At 39.5% G+C, this 21,561-nt stretch overlaps 1 protein-coding gene across 5 annotated transcripts in view; it reads right to left on the bottom strand.

The window, feature by feature from the left end:
• Positions 1–21,561, bottom strand: part of OMA1 (OMA1 zinc metallopeptidase) — a 107,410-nt gene that overhangs the window by 32,868 nt on the left and 52,981 nt on the right. For 4 of the 5 annotated variants that reach the window (XM_044944942.2, XM_006048269.4, XM_006048268.4 and 1 more), the window contains exon 9: positions 1,157–1,609. The exons of the other annotated variant lie outside the window; for it this stretch is intronic. In XM_044944942.2, coding sequence (XP_044800877.2) covers positions 1,403–1,609 — 207 coding nt within the window. In that variant the 3' untranslated portion in view covers positions 1,157–1,402. Of the gene's footprint in view, positions 1–1,156; positions 1,610–21,561 lie in introns of those variants that run through there. 5 annotated transcript variants of the gene reach the window in all.

Below are 21,561 nucleotides of genomic sequence, written 5' to 3'. Positions count from 1 at the left end.
TATCTCATGGCTTTGAAAATAAAAGATATGGTTTAATGGAAAACAAAACAATGACATAATCAAGTTAAACTCTATTTTTAAACTATTCTGATATCTTAAATAACTCTTCTGATATTTCTAAGCAGAAATAATGATAAATGTCTCTTGTTTACAGTACAACAAACAAGTATAGGAACAGAACATGTGCAGATTTGTACTGTAGCAATTTGACTTAGCTGGAACTACATGCATGTCCCAGAATCCCTGGTCACAAACGGCTCCAGGCAGATTTGGCCAAAAGAAGAATTAACTTCAGATGCCCGAGGAGGAACTGAAGCAGCCATAGGATTTCTCTTCTTGGTTAGATGTGGTCACAGATACTGACACTGCCAGTTCCAGCCCATCCTAACATCACTCTGGTCCACGTCTAGCTCTTTTTTTCTCAAACACTGAACCAACTGACCAATAAAGACCCCAGGTTCACACCAGACAGCTGGCAGATGACACAGAAGTGGCATTCTAGAAGTATTTAATTATGGACGAATAATGTTTAGTAAGCTATAATAATGAAGTAAATGAGTTAAGCTCCTCCTCACACAGTAGCTTCAATGTGTTGATAATGTTCTATTAATTTATAGATTTATAGGGTATTTGTACACCCTTTTGCATGTATCAAACATTACATAACATTTTTTTAAAGGACAATCAGTGATATTAAACATCTGGAGATATTCAAATAAGTTGAGACCACAATGTCTAAACAAAACAGTGAGCTAAGAAATCCATCTCCACCATTTCTTTAATATTTACCAAATTATCATTCAGCAGTATCATTCACTGTGCATGAAAACCCTCCATCTATAGTCAGCTATCTTTAATAGTCAACCAAACTCCTGCGTTTGATAGCTAACCACCAAGATCATTTCTTAGTCTGTTTTATTTTCAGAACTGAAAAAGTAGATCCAGTGCTGGAACCAATGACAAGGATACATAACAGGCTCAATATTCTGTGTTAAAAAGAGTTGATCAGTTAAATTATCTTCATATTGGTATCAGCCTGATTCAACTCCCTTAACATCTGAGTTACCACAAGGTAATGAAATGAAACGTCAAAGAAAATAAGAAAAATAACTGCTAGTTCACTTTTGTGGATTAAAAAAAAATCAAGATTCAAAAAAAATGTGTAATACAAATTTATTCTGTGGCATTTTCCTCATTAAAGATATTTTTAAATTGATTAAATATATCAACATTTCATGAAAAATAAATACCTAGTATAAGAATTTAGATAATACCTGTAATATACATGATTTGACCCTGAGTATCCATTTTTTTCCTTTCAAACATCATTTTTTAAAAAATAACATGAAAATGATAAGGACTGCTGCATTCTTCATGTATCCTGTGTCTCATAAATTTTAATTCAGCTGCCAGTTCTTTTGTCCACTATACATGTTAATGGTATTTGCTTCTGGTTTTGGATGGGAAGAGCGTCCATTTTCTGTTTAACAGTGATATTTAGGTCTTCTTTCTCTGCTTCAAGAAAATTCTTCATGCTGAGTTTGAATAGTAATCGAGGGTCTGGTCCAGAAAGTGGTGGGCAATTACAGGTCTCTCTAATTTTGAGAGCCTATAAAGAAAGAATACAATACAAAATATATACACACATATAAATTAATTAAAACAATGAAAAATAAGAATACATTCTGTATTTCTGCAATAAAGGGATCTTAAATACAACATGTGAAAGAGAACATATGTAAATACATAGTAAATAGTCATATTTACATGATTTATCCATACAATAAGGTATTTGCAAAGAACAACTGTATCTGCAATGACTGCCCACTGTCCTACTGGGGATAAACAAGGCTTCTTGGGGTATCTCTATGATTTGTCAAACTCGAAGCAATCCTGAGAATAATATTCCGATCAAAAAGATCTGAAGACTCAGATTTTTTTCAAGAGAGAAAAAAAAAAAAAGATGTGAACACACTGAAAGAAGATATACATAAATGGGACAGTCTGGGGTGGAAATGATGCTAATAACCTAGACAAGTAAGCAAATCAAAATCATGACACCTTTTAACTCCAGGGAAAATAAAATGCTGCAGGAAAAAGAAAAGTAAGCACAGTATACAAACGGCTCAGCTCTGTTTAGTGTTTACAGTGTTTAAAAAATCGATCTTTATCTATCCAAAAGGGGGAGAGCTATATTCATGCCTGTGTATGCACAGGATGTGACAGTGTGCCGGGAGCCAGCACGGGAGTTCCCACCCATGACAAGGTCATGCGGGAGTACCCTGACGGGGAAGGCGAGTCAGGGCTCAAGGGCGCCCCCCCGGACCTGCCTGAGCATCTACCCCAAAACCAAAATCTGTCTGTTTTACTATTTCACGACTTGTCACCAACTCTTCTGACATTAACGGAGGGCTATCCCCGACCACCTTTCTCTGTAAGAAAATCAACTTAAAACTCTAGTTAATAAGTCTCCTGGGCATAATAGGAGTATTTCAATTCAAACCCCTCTGATGACTTTCTAGATTGCCTGACAGGTTTGTTCAGACTCCTGCAGCTATGCATGTGATTGTTCACAGCCTCCCAACCATGAGAGGCACAGGAAGCTTAAGATATTCTAACAATGCAGAGCTTCTTAGAGAGTTAAAATTGTTAGAATAGAACTAGTAGAGGATTTCTTTGTTGAGCTAATGCTTGCTTCCAAGTTTCCATATCCCTTACCTACTGGGTCCCTGGGAGTGTATTGATTAATATAGTTGGTGTATAGAAATGTAAGTAGTAGCTTTAATGTTTGTAACCTTGGTCCCTTGAGTTAGTTCTTGTTATAGCCCACCACACTTTTGACCTATAGGAATGCAACTTTAATGCTTTCAGAGGGTGGCACCTGACTTTAGAATAATCACCTTTAGAGACAAATAAGTTTTCTGAAGAAAGGGTCATAAAATGTTAACAGGCCTCCTGGCCAGAAGATGATGTAAATCACCTAAAACTTTTGCACATGATAAGGTTGCAGAAAGAAAGCCTGGCTTCGATATGGATCAAGGACTGCTGACCTTGCATGACTCTGCTGCTGCTGCTGCTGAGTCACTTCAGTCGTGTCCGACTCTGTGCAACCCCATAGACGGCAGCCCACCAAACTCCCCCATCCCTGGGATTCTCCAGGCAAGAACACTGGAGTGGGTTGCCATTTCCTTCTCCAATGCATGAAAGTGAAAAGTGAAAGTGAAGTCGCTCAGTCGTGTCCAACCCTCAGCGACCCCATGGACAGCAGCCTACCAGGTTCCTCCGTCCAGTGGATTTTCCAGGCAAGAGTACTGGAGTGGGGTGCCATTGCCTTCTCCGTGCATGGCTCTAGCCCCCTCCTTATCCTCTATGCACAACTTAAGGTATAAAAGCTACTTTGGAAAATAAAGTTGCAGGCCTTGCTCACTGAAGCTTGGTCTCCCCATGTCGTTCTTGCTCTTTCCTTTTCCTTTTCAGGCTGATCCCCTGGAGCACAGGGGCCCTCTGCGTTCACTTTCCTGCCTGGGCTTCTAAGACCCACTAGAGAAGGTGCCTAAAGTGGGGCACCTTCCACGATTCGAGAGGGCGCCTGCAGCCTACGTGAACAGAGAAAATCCCGTGCTGGGGCTTTATTGGCTTTCTGCGTAAACCAAGGAGTATCAGCCTCTTTTCTCTCCTCTATTTTCTGAACTGCAGAATTCTTTCCTTATCTCTTTCTCTATTTCTATCCTTTTCGCCAACGCCGTCCTCTCGAAGGAATCCCTGGATCCAACCGGGGCTGGACCCCAGTAATTCTCATCCTCCATGGGGAGAAAAGAAACATATAATACCCAAAAACAAAAAGTTAGGAAATAGCCATATAAGCATGTTACATGGACATGGTAGGAAATACTGAAAGAACCACTTTATAGAGGTGCAGTTAGCCTTGAAATTGGAAGCAGGATAGGGAGACTGCTGCTTCACATACTAGCCTCAGAGAACTACGTGCTTCTTTAAAGTGGGTACATGGACGACTTTAAAACATGAAAACCAAAATAGAAATTTTTTAAGAGAAGAAAGTCTTGATTCTTAAGGGATTTTGAAAGAAACATATTTGAGGGAAAAAATTAGTTTAGTCTTTTACCGCTTCTAAATCTTGGATAGTGATGCACATTAAGGGAAGAGAAGCAGGGAAGGGGATGTGAGAATCCCTTAGAGGAAACGGAGTAGCCCCCGTAGTCAATGAAAGAGTCCGAAATGCAGTACTTGGGCACAATCTCAAAAATGACAGAATTATCTCTGTTCATTTCCAAGGCAAACCATTCAATATCACAGTAATCCAAGTCCATGCCCCAATCAGTAATGCTGAAGAAGCTGAAGTTGAATGGTTGTATGAAGACCTAACAGAACTTCTAGAAATAACACCCAAAAAAGATGTCCTTTTCATTAAAGGGGACTGGAATGCAAAAGTAGGAAGTCAAGAAACACCTGGAGTAACAGGCAAATTTGGCTATGGAGTACAAAATGAAGCAGGGCAAAGGCTAACAGAGTTTTGCCAAGAGAATGCACTGGTCATAGCAAACACCTTCTTCCAACACTACAAGAGATGACTCTACACATGGATATCACAAGATGGTCAATAATTAAATCAGATTAATTATATTCTTTGTAGCCAAAGATGGAGACACTCTATACAGTCAGTAAAAACAAGACTGAGAGTTGCCTGTGCCTCAGAACTCCTTATTGCAAAATTCTGACTTAAATTGAAGAAAGTAGGGAAAACCACTAGACCATTCAGGTATGACCTAAATCAAATCCTTTCCAATTTTACAGTGGAAGTGACAAACAGATTCAATGGATTACATCTGATAGACAGAGTACCTGAAGAACTATGGACAGAGGTTCATGGCATTGTACAGGAGGCAGTGAACAAGACCAACCCCAAGAAAAAGAAATACAAAAAGGCAAAATGGTTGTCTGAGGAGGCCTTACAAATAGCTGAGAAAAGGAGAGAAGCTAAAGGCAAAGGGCTTCCCTAGTGGCTCAGACAGTAAAGCGTCTGTCTGCAATGCAGGAGACCTGGGTTCGATCCCTGGGTTGGGAAGATCCCCTGGAGAAGTAAATGGCAGCCCACTCCAGTATTCTTGCCTGGAAAATCCCATGGACTGCGGAGCCTGGTAGGTTACCTTCCATGGGGTCGCAAAGAGTCAGACACAACTGAGCGACTTCACTTTCACTTTCACTTTACAGGCAAAGGAGAAAAGGAAAGATATACCCACTTGAATGCAGAGTTCCAAAGAATAGCAAGGAGAGATAAGAAAGCCTTCCTCAGTGATCAATGCAAAGAAACAGAGAAAAACAATAAAATGAAAAAGACTAGAGATCTCTTCAAGAAAATAAGAGATACCAAGGGAGGAGCCTGGTAGGCTGCAGTCCATGGGTTCACGAAGAGTCGGACATGACTGAGCGACTTCACTTTCACTTTTTCACTTTCATGCATTGGAGAAGAAAATGGCAACCCACTCCAGTGTTCTTGCCTGGAGAATCCCAGGGGCAGGAGAGCCTGGTGGGCCGACATCTATAGGGTCACACAGAGTCTGACACAACTGAAGTGACTTAGCAGTAGCAACAAGGGAAACTTTCATACAAAGATGGGCACAATAAAGGACATAAATGGTATGGACCTAACAGAAGCAGAAGATATTAACAAGAGATGGCAAGAATACACAGAAGAACTATACCAAAAAGATCTTCATGACCCAGATACCCACGATGGTGTGATCACTCACCTAGAGCCAGATATGATCACTCACCTAGAGCCAGACATCCTGGAATGCGAAGTCAAGTGGGCCTTAGGAAGCATCACTACAAACAAAGCTAGTGCAGGTGATGGAATTCCAGTTGAGCTATTTCAAACCATAAAAGATGATGCTGTGAAAGTGCTGCACTCAATATGCCAGCAAATATGGAAAACTCAGCAGTGGCCACAGGACTGGAAAAGGTCAGTTTTCTTTCCAATCCCAAAGAAAGGCAATACCAAAGAATGCTCAAACTACTGCACAATTGCACTCATCTCACATGCTAGTAAGTAATGCTCAAAATTCTCCAAGCCAGGCTTCAACAGTACATGAACTGTGAACTTCCAAATGTTCAATCTGGTTTTAGAAAAGGCAGAGGAACCAGAGATCAAATTGCCAACATCTGTTGGATCACAGAAAAAGCAAGCGAGTTCCAGAAAACCTTCTACTTCTGTTTTATTAACTGCAACAAAGCCTTGGACTATGTGGATCACAAGAAATTGTGGAAAATTCTGAAAGAGATGGGGATGCCAGACCACCTTATCTATCTCCTGAGAAATCTGCATACAGGTCAAGAAGCAACAGTTAGAACTGGATATGGAACAACAGGCTGGTTCTAAATCAGGAAAGGAGTTCGTCAAGGCTATATATTGTCACTCTGCTTATTTAACTTATATGCAGAGTACATCAAGCGAACTGCTGGCCTGGAAGAAGCATAATCTGGAATCAAGATTGCTGGGAAAAAGACAAATAACCTCAGATATGCAGATGACACCACCCTTATGGCAGAAAGCAAAGAAGAACTAAAGAGCCTCTTGATGAAAGTGAAAGAGAGAGTGAAAAAGTTGGCTTAAAACTCAACATTCAGAAAACTAAGATCATGGCATCTGCTCCCATCACTCCAGGGCAAATAGATGGGGAAACAATGGAAACAGTGACAGATTTTCTTTTGGGGGGCTCCAAAATCATTCAGGTATGACCTAAATCAAATCCCTTATGATCATACAGTGGAAGTGAGAAATAGATTTAAGGGCCTAGATCTGATAGATAGAGTGCCTGATGAAACATGGACTGAGGTTCATGACATTGTACAGGAGACAGGGATCAAGACCATCCCCATGGAAAAGAAATGCATAAAAGCAAAATGGCTATCTGGGGAGGCCTTACAAATAGCTGTGAAAAGAAGAGAAGCAAAAAGCAAAGGAGAAAAGGAAAGATATAAGCATATGAATGTAGAGTTCCAAAGAATAGCAAGAAGAGATAAGAAAGCCTTCTTCAGCAATCAATGCAAAGACATTGAGGAAAACAACAGAATGGGAAACACTAGAGATCTCTTCAAGAAAATTAGAGATACCAAGAGAACATTTCATGCAAAGATGGGCTCAATAAAGGACAGAAATGGTATGGACCTAACAGAAGCAGAAGATATCAAGAAGAGGTGGCAAGAATACACAGAAGAACTGTACAAAAAAGATATTCACGACCCAGATAATCACAATGGTGTGATCACTGACCTAGAGCCAGACATCCTGGAATGTGAAGTCAAGTGGGCCTTAGAAAGCATCACTATGAACAAAGCTAGTAGAGGTGATGGAATTCCAGTTGAGCTATTTTAAACCACAAAAGATGATGCTGTGAAAGTGCTGCACTCAATATGCCAGTAAATTTGGAAAACTCAGCAGTGGCCACAGGACTGGAAAAGGTCAGTTTTTATTCTGATCCCAAAGAAAGGCAATGCCAAAGCATGCTCAAACTACTGCACAATTGCACTCAACTCACATGCTAGTAAAGTAATGCTCAAAATTCTCCAAGCCAGGCTTCAGCAATACGTGAACCGTGAACTTCCTGATGTTCAAGCTGGTTTTAGAAAAGGCAGAGGAACCAGAGATTAAATTGCCAACATCCGCTGGATCATAGAAAAAGCAAGAGAGTTCCAGAAAAACATCTATTTCTGCTTTATTGACTATGCCAAAGCCTTTGACTGTGTGGATCACAATAAACTGTGGGAAATTCTGAAAGAGATGGGAATACCAGACCACCTGACTGGCCTCTTGAGAAATCTGTATGCAGGTCAGGAAGCAACAGTTAGAACTGGACATGGAACAACAGACTGGTCCCAAATAGGAAAAGGAGTACGTCAAGGCTGTATATTGTCACCCTGTTTATTTAACTTATATGCAGAGTACATCATGATGGACTGGAAGAAACACAAGCTGGAATCAAGATTGCCAGGAGAAATATCAATCACCTCAGATATGCAGATGACACCACCCTTATGGCAGAAAGTGAAGAGGAACTAAAAAGCCTCTTGATGAAAGTGAAAGTGAAAAAGTTGGCTTAAAGCTCAACATTCAGAAAACGAAGATCATGGCATCCGGTCCCATCACTCCATGGGAAATAGATGGGGAAACAGTGGAAACAGTGTCAGACTTTATTTTTGGGGCCTCCAAAATCACTGCAGATGGTGACTACAGCCATGAAATTAAAAGACGTTTACTCCTTGCAAGGAAAGTTATGACCAACCTAGATAGCATATTCAAAAGCAGAGACATTACTTTGCCAACAAGGGTCCATCTAGTCAAGGCTATGGTTTTTCCTGTGGTCATGTATGGATGTGAGAGTTGGACTGTGAAGAAGGCTGAGTGCCGAAGAATTGATGCTTTTGAACTGTGGTGTTGGAGAAGACTCTTGAGAGTCCCTTGGACTCCAAGGAGATCCAACCAGTCCATTCTGAAGGAGATCAGCCCTGGGATTTCTTTGGAAGGAATGATGCTAAAGCTGAAACTCCAGTACTTTGGCCACCTCGTGGGAAGAGTTGACTCATTGGAAAAGACTCTGATGCTGAGAGGGTTGGGGGCAGGAGGAGAAGGGGACGACAGAGGATGAGATGGCTGGATGGCATCACTGACTCGATGGCCGTGAGTCTGAGTGAACTCTGGGAGTTGGTGGTGGACAGGAAGGCCTGGCGTGCTGCAATTCAAGGGGTCGCAAAGAGTCGGACACAACTGAGCGACTGAACTGAACTGAACTGAAAATCACTGCAGATGATGACGGCAGCCATGAAATTAAAAGATGCTTGCTCCTTGGAAGAAAAGTTATGACCAACCTAGGCAGAATATTAAAAAGCAGAGACATTACTTTGCCAATAAACGTCTGTCTAGTGAAAGCTATGGTTTTTCCAGTAGTCATGTATGGATGTGAGAGTTGGACTATAAAAAAAAAGCTGAGTGCTGAAGAATTGATGCTTTTGAACTGTGGTGTTGAAGACTTTTGAGAGTCCTTTGGACTGCAAGGAGATCCAACCAGTCAATCCTAAATAAAATCAGTTCTGAATGTTCATTGGAAGAACTGATGCTGAAGCTGAAACTCCAATACTTTGGCCACCTGATGCAAAGAACTGACTCACTGGAAAAAACTCTGACGCTGGGAAAGGTTGAAGGCAGGAGGAGAAGGGGACGATAGAAGATGAGGGCTGGATGGCATCACTGACTCGATGGACATGAGTTTGCGTAAGCTCCGGGAGTTGGTGATGGACAGGGAGGCCTGGTGTGCTGCAGTCCATGGGGTCGCTAAGTGTGGGACATGACTGAGGGACTAAACTGAACTGAACTGAACATTTCACTAGTTCTCACTGAAAAAATAATGACCTGGAGGGGTGGAGGGAAGACGTAGAGGACAGGACCTGAGGGAAGAAGTAACTTGGGTATCCAGAAGAAGATACTTCCAAAATGCGGCAGTGAGTGCCAGAACCTGAGATGCGAGAGTCATGTTCCGGACAGTGTGGAAGCCAGGACAGCTGCAGCAGAGTGGGTATGTGGCAGGTGCAGATCGTGTGGGATCTCACAGGTCAGGGAAGGGATCTGGGTCTTACTCTGAGTGCGCCTGCTTCTGACATCTGTGGGGTCCATGGCAAGAATGCAAATGGAGGCTCAGACACCATATATTTAAATATCTAAAATGACTACATAAAAAATGTTCTTTTCTACTTTGAGGAACAGACAATCAAAATGACACTGATGGCCGAACACAAAATTAGCATCCTTGAATTCACTGTAAGGTTGCAGGGAGCCTACCCTGGCTGCTGCCACTGGCCTGCTGTCCACTCCCTTCTCCCACCACAACCGCCCACCTGGCACTAGGAGGGACCTTGTGTGCGCGTGTCCAAGGGAAGAGGTCCACAGAGGCCCTGGAAACAGGCTCCAAAGGATCTGGGTGGGGAATTCCATTATGCCAAATGATGACAGCAGGTTCTTAAAAGGGACTATTCCCTTAGGTCTCACAGGAGAGGAGGGCATACAACCAGAAGCAAGTCAGAAAAGGGTCTTTTTAAATGGCTGAGGTCAAGGCAAGAGCTTGGGTCTAGGACTCTGACTCTGAATGAGGCTGTGAGTTACCAAAATAAAGAGGAAAAAGCACTGAAGTGAAATTCTTTGGTGATAGAGGTCTTGTCTGAATTTTCTTTGTATCTCACAATATGACAGAATGTGATATATACTCAGTGTTAAGTAAATGTTTGTTAAACTGAACTGAAAAAAGAAAAACAATGTTTCCCAGCTACAGCACTAAAGTAAACAGAAATTCAGACCCTCAGCCAAATGTTGACCTACTGTCCAAACAAGGATACCTTTGAGAGTGAAAGGAAATGCTATTAAAATAAGATTTACACCAAGACATCAGGCACAAACTGAGACTGTCCTGGCAAAACTGGGACATGCTACTCTTGCTTTAACTCCTTTATAACCATGCTGATGTTCTTTCCCAAGTGAGAAGCCATTCTGTCACGGCTGCTACATCACACGCCCAAGGCGTTCCTGGGTGTCAGTAAAGGCCCAAGTGCGGGGTTCAGCAGGTAACAGGGGGTACAGCTGAGTTTAACAATAAGAGATGTGAAAAAGCAAACAAAGAGAGGAGAATACCATCTCCAATAGTCTTGTATATTCAGTAAAAGCTCTTCTCTTTCCTTTAGTCAATACTTTTGCCTTCAACAGAAACTTAGAACCCAATACTGAGTAAAGTGCTAGGTATACTCGAATCAGAACAGTCATGATCCCTGCCCTCAAGCAATTCACTTTGCATTTCCCCATGACTGGGCTTGTGAATAGTTTCCATAGTTTTGTTTTATGTGGCTTTTATAAGTTACCCTGCTATGAAAATCTTTGTTTTAAAAAAAAAAAAAGATGTTATTTTCTAACCTCCAGTTGGGAAGGAAAATTCCCCAAAATAAAATGATCTGATCAAAAGCATAAGAACAGAGTGTAATTCTTGTGATATAGGACCAGACTGCTTTCACCAGGAAGGGTTTATCACCCTATAATATCATCATGCAATCATATCTGACCTAATCCATGTAAGAGTGCATGATTTCTATCTAGATAACTACATAATTTCAAACCTCAGAATTCTTAGAAATCATGCGTTAAATTTTACAGAGAAGAAAATTGAACCCTAGAGAGGTTAAGTGACTGGCAGGAAACAAAACACTGCCTAGTACTTGTTTATTTACTTGTAATTGCCAAAACTCGGAAGCAACCAGGATGTCCTTTGGTAGGTGAATGCATAAATAATCTGTGTTACAAGCAGACAACATAATATTATTCAGCACTAATAAGAAAAATTTTCAAGCCATAAAAAGCCACGGAGAAACCTTAAATGCGTGTTTTTAAGAGGAAAAAAAAAAAAAAGCCAATCTGTAAAGGCTACATAGTGTGTGATTCCAGTGATATATGTGACATTCAGAAAAATGCACAACTATGGAGACACTAAAAAGATCCTCGTTTGTTAGGGGGAAGGAGGGAGACAAGGATGGACAGACAGAGCAAAGAGTATTTTTAGGGTAATGAAACCTACACTATGTAGTACTATAAGGATAAATACATGTCATTATACATTTGTCAAAACACCACCAAATATACAACTAAGAGTGAACCCCAATGTAAACTGTGGACTTTGGGCTATAATAATGGTGGCAATGTACATTCATCTATAGTAACAAATGTACCACTCTGGTGCAGGATTTTGATAGAGGGGAAGGATGTGCCCACATGCAAGCAAGAGGTAGATGGGAAATTGTACCTTCCATTTAATTTTGTTATGAACCTAAGATCTGTCTTAAAAACAAAACTATCTTTTTCAAAAGCTGGCATGGAAGTAATCCCAGGTGGCACTAGTGGTAAAGAACCCGTTTGCCAATGCAGGAGACATAAGAGACGAGGTTCGATCCCTGATTTGGGAAGATCTCCTGGAGAAGGGCGTGGCAACCCACTCCAGTATTCTTGCCTGCAGAATCCCATGGACAGGGGCACCTGGTGGGCTACAGTCTACAGGACCTCAAAGAGTCAAGCATGACTAAAGCCACTTAGCACAGCACAGCACATGGAAAAGCAAAAAGGTTTAGAAAAAAGGAATTGGAACCCACTTTTGTTGTTTTTGTTTTTTATACTTCTGCATTACATGTACTAATGTGGTTTCTTTTTCTTTCTTTTTTTTTGCACATTATGTTTCCTGAGTAATCCTTTACTGAGTAAAACGTACTTTGGCAACATCTGAGCTACATTTCCTTAACTGCTAGAAAAACTATATATACTTCATAAAGGTTTATATTAGTATTTCTTCACACGTCAACTGTTTTTCTCCTCTACCTATCAAGCAGAATCCTGTTACAGACCACGTATATTTTCATCAAGTCTTCATCTGTTTTGCATAGTAAGATTTTTATCACATATGTTGGTAAAACATTCTTTTTTTCACTTTCCTTTCCACATTTATTTCATTATGCTTTGTGGTATCAACATCTTTTATTTTTTATAAATTCAAATCTATCTTATTAAATATGCCTTCCTCTCTTTTAAAGTAAGCAATGCTTTCCTACTATATAACTAGAATATGCTTTTTCCCTTACTTTGTTTTCTGTATTTAACTCCATGCACTGCACATAATAGTACTTAATAAATGCATGCTGAATTTTAAACAAACATTTATAGAACACAAGCTATGAATAAATCATTATGATAAATGTCATAGGAAAAACATTCTTAAGAGTTTTTACAGCCTAAGAGAAAGCAGAAATGCATTCACATAAGAATATACAGTTCTAAGAATCCCATGGAAGACCTAGCATTAAATATGGGATTAGCCAGCCTAAAGATTCCCACTAGGAGTGAAAGAAACTAACATTTACCATTCATTTTCTATGTGTCTTGCACTGTGCCAGGTGTTCTATCTAAATTGGGGTTATGATATGAACTACTTTGAAATCCTGGGTTCAGTGTTAAATACTTATCATTAAAGTATCTTATAGTGGAGGTAGGGAAGGAGAAAGTTTCCCTTTCTTAGGCCAAGAGGGAAGGAGGCATGATCTCCACACAAATACATAAAACATTCATTAAACATCCAGGAGAGACTGCTATCTCAGTTTCCTTCTCCAGGGGATCTTCCTGACCCAGGGATCAAACCCACATCTCTTTATGTCTCTTGTATTGGCAGGCAGGCTCTTTACTACTTAGCTCCACCAGGGCTTCCCCAGTGGCTTAGATGACAAAGAATCCACCTGCAATGCAGGAGACCCAGATTCGATCCCTGGGTTGAGAAGATCCTCTGGAGAAGGGAATGGCTACCCACTGCAGTATTCTTGCCTGGGGAACCCCATGGACAGAGAAGCCTGGTGGGCTAGAGTCCACAGGGTCACAAAGAATTGGACACAACTGGAACAACTGAGCACTCACGCAGTAGAGAAGAAAATAAACATTCATTTCCAAGCATTTAGTTTCTAATGTCCATTAAATCTTATTTTTGTACTATTCAACTCAATTTTCTGTTAATTTCTTTACGTGATCTTTGGTTTTCTAAGAAGAGCAGAGTGCAAGCTATAATCACAATCCTATATATTGCTAAATAGCAAGCTAAACTATATATTTTATCTAATTCTCAAGCATCAGTGGATTTGGAAAGTTCACTACTGCTACTGAGTACTTCACTGACACTTTGTTGTATGTGTTTCATTTACTAAGGGATCTTTCATCATAAAAGGGGTTTCCCAGGTAGTGCAGTGGTAGAGAATCTGTCTGTCAACGCGGGATACGCGGATTTGATCCCTGGGTCAGGAAGATCCCATGGAGTAGGAAATGGCAACCCACTCCAGTATTCTTGCCTGGAAAATTCCATGGACAGAGGAGCCTGGTAGGCTACAGTCTTTGGAGTCAAAAAGAGTCAGACACGACTGAGTGACTGAGCACAAGCCATCTTAAAAGCAAGGAAAGTTGGTTTGGCTAGATACCATAGCAAAATGTATTCGTTCCATCGGTTTTTGTTTGTTTGGTTTTGTTCCATTCCTCTTTAAACTCTTACACTTCTCCAAAGTCTGCAAAGTAAGATCCAAAGTCTCTTAAAGTGTTTTTAAAATTTCTCTTTATACCACGGCATCTTGCAAAAGCCTATCTTTGCAATGAAGGGCAAACATTTGATAAATGTATGTATCTAGGTATGTTCATGTCAGGTTTCTCTTGCATGATGCTCTGGGATTCTTCTAAAAACTTTTCCTGAGAAATGTTATCTAAATTAAAAATGTGACATAGAAACTAGTCAAAGAAATGTCTTTTCTCTTGTCAAAAGACAAAACAAATGACCCTTATCACTGTTACATGCAGCCTGGATTTCCTTGTGTCTTCAATATGCTTCCATTTTTTTAAACACCTTTTTTAGCTTCGGATGTTTTAATTTGGTTGTGCTATGTATGTTGCTCTATCTCCGAGCATCAATAAGTCTTTGCTCTGGAGCATCAATTCTGTTCTTTCCAATAGCTACTCTGCAGTATTCACAAGTGAAGTAACTTTCTGAAGTGGGTGTGTCTTACATTTGTAAAGTCATTCTTTCTTCTTCCTGTCACTTTCAATGTAGCTGAATCAGCCTTATCATGCAGCTTTACATGGTGCTGCCTCTGCATGTGCAACTAATTTGTGCAACTAAACTAAGTTGTGTCCAACTCTTTTGTGACCCCATGGACTGCAGCACTCCAGGCTCCTCTGCCCATGGGACTTCCCAGGCAAGAATACTGGAGTGGGTTGCCATTTCTTCCTCTAGGGGATGTTCCTGCTCCAGGGATCAAACCCAAGTCTCCTGCATTGGCAGGCAGATTATTTACCACTTGAGCCACCAGGGAAGCATCTCTGAGGAAGCAAATTTTTTAAATTAGCTTGAGATTTGCTTTTGTTTTTTTAGTTTTTCTATTATTTAAAGCTTATCTTATTCAAGGAAAATGGGCATTTGGGGGGCTTTGGTTTTTGTCGTTAATGCTAGATTTAGTTGAGATGAAGATCTTTGTGGTATTATTAGTTGAGGACTCTCAGACACTACCTATCTATTAAATATCAATACAATTATCTGTGACCAACCTTCCTTTCAACTCTTATGCACTAATCATCATTGTGATTTAAAAAAAAAAAAAAAAAACCTCACTTACCTACGTCTTAAATCTACTCTTAAATAGGAGAAAAATGTGCCTGCAACACCTTTTGTTCCATTAGAGCTGACTTGGCTGGTCTGAGTTCCTTCTTCACTGTTCTACTTAGGTAGATTCCTCCTAAAGACACACGGGGCTTATCTGCTGGCTCAGACAGTAAACAATCTGCCTGCAATGCAGGAGACCTGGGTTCAATCCCTAAGTTGGGAATATGCCCTGGAGAAGGAAATGCCTACCCACTCTTGTACTCTTGCCTGGAGAATTCCATGGACAGAGGAGCCTGGCGTGCTGCAGTCCATAAAGTCACAAAGAGTCGAACACGACTGAAGCGACTAACACTTTCACTTTCTGAAGACACAATCAGCTTAGCCTTTTAAGAGAGAGGAGGATATTTCTTCAATTAAAGACACTTCTCAGGTTGCTGAAGAACTGGATCTTTGGCAGAGTGCCGTATCACCACCTCACAATCACTTGCTGGCTATGAGGGGGAAAACCACATTCCCAAAGGAGGGGTTACGGTATCACCCTCCAAACCCTCTGATCAAATGTGACATCACTGAACATGGAGCAGCCAGATTCAGAGACTCCTGATGTGAAGCCATATGAAGTATAACTGCACCACCTATAAAATATTCTTGCCAAAAGTTAACTTCCACTTATACGCATACAGAGAAAGAGGCTGGTCAAGGCCACAAAGAAGTAATCAGATAAATCTAGAATGTGGGTCTAGATTTATTCAACACATCAATAACATGTTTAAAAACAAAGGGCAGGGAGACTGCTCTAAAATCACAGACTTAAGGGACAAAGCAGGGAAATGCTATATGGATTTGTTGGATTTGAATAAACTAATTATAGAACTATATTTTGGGATGATATTTGAGTATACAAAGGATATTTAACTTTATTAAGGGGAAATTACTTAGTTTTCTTAGCTATGATGGTGGTATGATTACAGAAGAAAACAGTACTACTTTCTAAAATGCATATTGAAGTATTAGGAGGGAAAGCCCTCATGTATAAGTTTTGCATTAAAATACTTCAGGGGAAAGAAATAAGAGAAGGGGCAAATGAAGCAAATGTATAAAAAACTTAATACTACTGAATGTGACTGAAAATGGGGGCTCATTAAATTATTCAAATTATTCTCTATCTTTATATATGTTTTAACATTTTTACCATCAAAAATAAAACTAAAAATCTTTTCTTAAAAAAAAAAAAACAACCTTACTTTTCCTTTGTCATTTTTACACTCCTATAACTTCAACCTTGATTTTACATCAATATCTTTTAATTCTAAATGGCTCACGAGAGGTTTAAATGTTTTTCCTGAAATATAAAAGCCGTCCCTTTACACCCTCTGAATTTCCAACTCTTTACCTTAATTTCTGAAGGTAAGCGTATACTTTTCAAAAGATCTGAAATTTTAGTATCAATAACCTCAGTGCAAAAACTCACTAGAAACAAATTTAAGAGAAAATAATAAGAACAGTAGGTTACCACTTCAAGGAATAGGAAATACACCAGAAAACACAATACAATGTGTGGCTACTTAAAAATAACCAAGACACTTGTTTTTTATTAGTCTGACAGGATGATCTGATCTGGTGTCTACTTGAAAGGTTAACAGAAGACAATAGGAAACAAAGAGAAAACTGTGAAAGAATTTGAAATGGGCGGTAAACGGTCATTTGCTGTCCCGTCAGGTGCATCCTTGGTATTATCTCTGTCTTTCATGGCCTTAGAGCTATTTTACCACACTCTAATTTGTAGAAAACTTAAAACTCTGTAAATGATACTTGTCCACAGAAAAGGAAATGAACTATATCTGGTACTACATATCAAGTAAAACAGCAATTACATATGCATAAAAAATAAACTAAGAAAGAAAAAAAGAAAAAGGAAAAAAAACAGAAAAAAAAATTAACGCCAAAGAAGCCTCATGGTTAGGCTAAAAGCCTCCTTTGAAAACAGAAACCAAGACATTTCAAGTGGGAAAAAAAAAATCACCTCCATTTTTTAAACATGTTTTTCTAAAAATATCATTACTTTTCTCCCCTTTCCTCCTAAAAGCAATTTTTTTCTAATAGCCCATTCATTTCAGCCTCAAGTAGATACACATCAAATGCACCATAATATTTTTTTAAGGTTTTAAGACAATGGTACTGTCAGGCTTACTGGTTTTATATGATTCAGAGGCCAATTCAATTACAGTAGCTGCTATGATATTTGCCTTTTCCTCAACACTCTTCATGTCAAACAAAATGAAATTCTGTGAGGTGAGCAGTATGTTTGTGTACATTGGCCAACAACGACATTTCACTTCAATGTTAAACACTCTCATATTTTCTCCTTATGAGATGTATAATATTAATGATTTATGCATTTACTTTGTCCAATTATAAATATGTAAGAATGATTTACACGTGAGTTAAAACCCCCAGCTTCCTGCAAGTTTAAAGAATCTGAAGTAAAATGAGATTAAAATGAATGCATTTATGGTCTGCCACTGAGTGATTCTTGTACCTAAAAATTAAATGTAGTAAATTTGAAACTCAAGATTTAAAAAATAGTTTACAAATAAAGCTGACATTGAAAGTTCTAAGAGTATTAAAAAATAAATCCTATTCAAAATTATGATTATAATAACATAACCCCAGACAACTAGTAATTCCAAATTAAATGCTCTCCCTATATACTCTATTATTCTCTATCCCCTTCCCCATGCCAAGGAAAGGATGACAGAGAGTTGGTAAGAGAAGAAATATAAAAAATTTAGTATAAATGCTTTCAGTTGTAAAATAAATCCTTCAAGTAAATTTCAACCCCAGGTTATTATACAATTTTTCTTATTAACATCTATTCATATAGTATAATGATACTTACAGAAAAAAATTAAATAAGGTATCTCTTTCAAGGACTATGTATGGTAATATATAAATTTAAAATTTGAATATAATTTTAAAATTGTCATACTATTAAACATCAACAGGTTGATATAACATCTGTTCTTCAATTTTTCACCCAAGTTGTTATGGTAACAGAATACGTGGGATATGTGTTTCCTAAATTTAACTGATTATTTCAAGTAAATAAAATTATAACATACCATATCATTAACTACAAATAATATCATTACTATAACTCTTTATTTATCCTTTTTAAATACTAGTGGATCACAGGACTATATTTAACTAGGCATTTACACATGCATTATCTCAGAATTCACATTTTTTAAAAAAGCAAAGATATTTTTTTCCAATTTGGAGGCTTGATTTAGAAACAAAACAAAAAAAGGAACTGGCTTATTTTCTGAACAATATACTAAACTAAAACACTCCAAAATTACATGATTATACTGTTTTTATGGAGCTGTAGATCACACTCTTTTCAAATACAACACAGATCCTGTTACTCCTCTAGTCCTCAGCTCAAAACACTCCACTGAGGCTCTCTTCAGTCATGTCTGACTCTGTGTGACCCTATGGACTGTAGCCCACCAGGCTCCTCAGTCCATGGTATTCTCCAGGCAGGAATACTGGAGTGTGTTGCCATGCCCTCCTCCAGGGGATCTTTCTGACCCAGGGATGGAACCTGAGTCCCCTACAACTCCTGCACTGCAGGCAGATTCTGTATCACTGAGCCACCAAGGAAGCCCCCACTGCTGCTCTATCTCTGAGTAAAACCTAGGCCCCCCCCTTTTTTTTTGGTGGGCCTATAAAACCTGCTCCCTCCACCTTCCCTTGTTTAACCCCAAGCAGCTACATTGGTTTCTTTGCTGGTCCTCAAATATAGCTGGCTCACTCCGGCTCAAGGACTTGTACTTACTATTCCCTCTGCCTGGACAGCTCCTCCTCCCAGGAAGCTACATGGCTCACTCTTTCCCTTACTTCAAGTCTTCCTTCAAATACCTTCTTCCCAGTGAAACTTTCTCTGACCCAACCCCATTTCAAACAGCTATTCCAGCAACCATGACTACCTCTGCTCACACATTACCTATCTGCTATGGAATGAACTGTGTCATCCAGGAATGTGTATGCTGAAGCTCTAATTCTCAATGTGATGGTATTTAGAGATGCGGCCTCTGGGAGGTAATGTTTAGATGAGATCATGAGGGTATGACCCTTGTCATGGAACAGTGCCTTCTAAGAAGAGGAAGAGACACAAACAGCAATCACTCTTTCTATACCACTCGGGACACAGTGAGAAGACAGCTACATACAAGAACACGAAGAGAGACCTCACCAGAAACTGAACCAGCCAGAACCTTATTATTGAACTTCCAGCCCTCAGAATTGAGAAAAGTGTATTTCTGCTGCTTAAGGCAGAACCCTGATCTTGTACCTTTAGCCTTCAAATCTGTGAATAAATTAATTTCTGTTGCTTAAGCTACCAAGTCTATGGATTTTGTTATGGCAGCCCAAGATAATACACAATTCCTCCTTCTTTATTTCCCTCCCTTACATCTATTACTGACTAACATGCAATGGCAGAAAGTGAAGAAGAACTAAAAAGCCTCTTGATGAAAGTGAAAGAGGAGAGTGAAAAAGTTGGCTTAAAGCTCAACATTCAGAAAACAAAGATCATGGCATCCGGTCCCATCACTTCATGGGAAATAGATGGGGCAGTGGAAACAGTGTCAGACTTTATTTTTTTGGGCTCCAAAATCACTGCAGATGGTGACTGAAGCCATGAAATTAAAAGACACTTACTCCTTGCAAGGAAAGTTATGACCAACCTACACAGCATATTCAAAAGCAGAGACATTACTTTGCCAACAAAGGTCTGTCTAGTCAAGGCTATGGTTTTTCCTGTGGTCATGTATGGATGTGAGAGTTGGACTGTGAAGAAGGCTGAGCGCCGAAGAATTGATGCTTTTGAAGTGTGGTGTTGGAGAAGACTCTTGAGAGTCCCTTGGACTGCAAGGAGATCCAACCAGTCCATTCTGAAGGAGATCAGCCCTGGGATTTCTTTGGAAGGAATGATGCTAAAGCTGAAGCTCCAGTACTTAGGCCACCTCATGCGAAGAGTTGACTTATTGGAAAAGACTCTGATGCTGGGAGGGATTGGGGGCAGGAGGAGAAGGGGACGACAGCGGACGAGATGGCTGGATGGCATCACTGACTCGATGGACGTGAGTCTGGGTGAACTCCGGGAGTTGGTGATGGACAGGGAGGCCTGGCGTGCTGCGATTCATGGGGTCGCAAAGAGTTGAACACGACTGAGTGACTGAACTGAACTGAACTGAACATGCAATAAATTGGTGATTTATTCTGTATATTACTAATTTATTCTATTCACTGTCTCTCACCCTTTACTGCCAAATAAACTTCCTGAGGGCAGGGGGTTTTGTCTATTTTGGTCACAACACCTACAATACCTATAATCTAGCACGTAAGAGGTAATCAATAAATATTTGTTGAAAAATACATCAAATATAGATTTAAAACATCATAAACATTAATATGCTATGGTAAGACAATACACTTCCGTAATGATCTACAGGAAAACAATAAAAAAGAAAAATATACAATCTTCAAAAACTTGAATTTTAAAACATCAAAGTTACCAAGATTTGTATTCTCAGAGGACCAAAGAACCTCATTTTCCTGACTTTCTTGGTCTTTTCCTATGAACCTAATCTACTACAGGCTCTTCCTCCTACCAATTAAGCATGGACTCTACCTAACACGGCTACGTGTCCAAGAGCACTTCCTGTGCTTACCTCCTAAGTGAACTCACTCACTCTCACCACTTCAACTACCAGCATTCCTGGTGATTCTGAAATCCTCATGTCTGACCGAGACACCTCTGCACACTGGTGCGATATTCCCAACCACCCTTTAGATGTACATCACTGTCTGAAATGGCAGAGGACAGGAGTTTTAGGTGCAACCCAACACTGTCCTCACTTTAGTAGGAAAGAAACCTTAAAGAAAATCTAACCCAAAAAAGGTAGTCTCTAAGATGACACAGACTCAAATAATTCCAGATACTGCCTGAGGAATCATTTTCTTTCATTACAGAAATTAGACCTATGATAGTAGGGAATTCCGATCTCTGAATTATGACTATGTATTCTAATTAACAATATACTCTTGTACTATCAGTTTCACTTCTACCACTGAATTACTCCCAATATTGTAGTAGAGTTTTATTACCTTCAAATTGAATTTAATCACTTGGGGGGAAAAAATACAAGAAATTATATGAGGTTTTCAAATTAAGCTTCCGAACTAGAATAGTTTATTTTTAGAAGAAAAATATGTCTTAATTTTTTTCTTCGTCACTGGCTTCCAAATAACATAGCTGTTTCTCCAAACATTTTTT

Source organism: Bubalus bubalis, chromosome 6 (assembly GCF_019923935.1).
Source record: "Bubalus bubalis isolate 160015118507 breed Murrah chromosome 6, NDDB_SH_1, whole genome shotgun sequence".
Classification (NCBI taxonomy): domain Eukaryota; kingdom Metazoa; phylum Chordata; class Mammalia; order Artiodactyla; family Bovidae; genus Bubalus; species Bubalus bubalis.
This window is presented reverse-complemented; position numbering and strand designations above follow the sequence as displayed.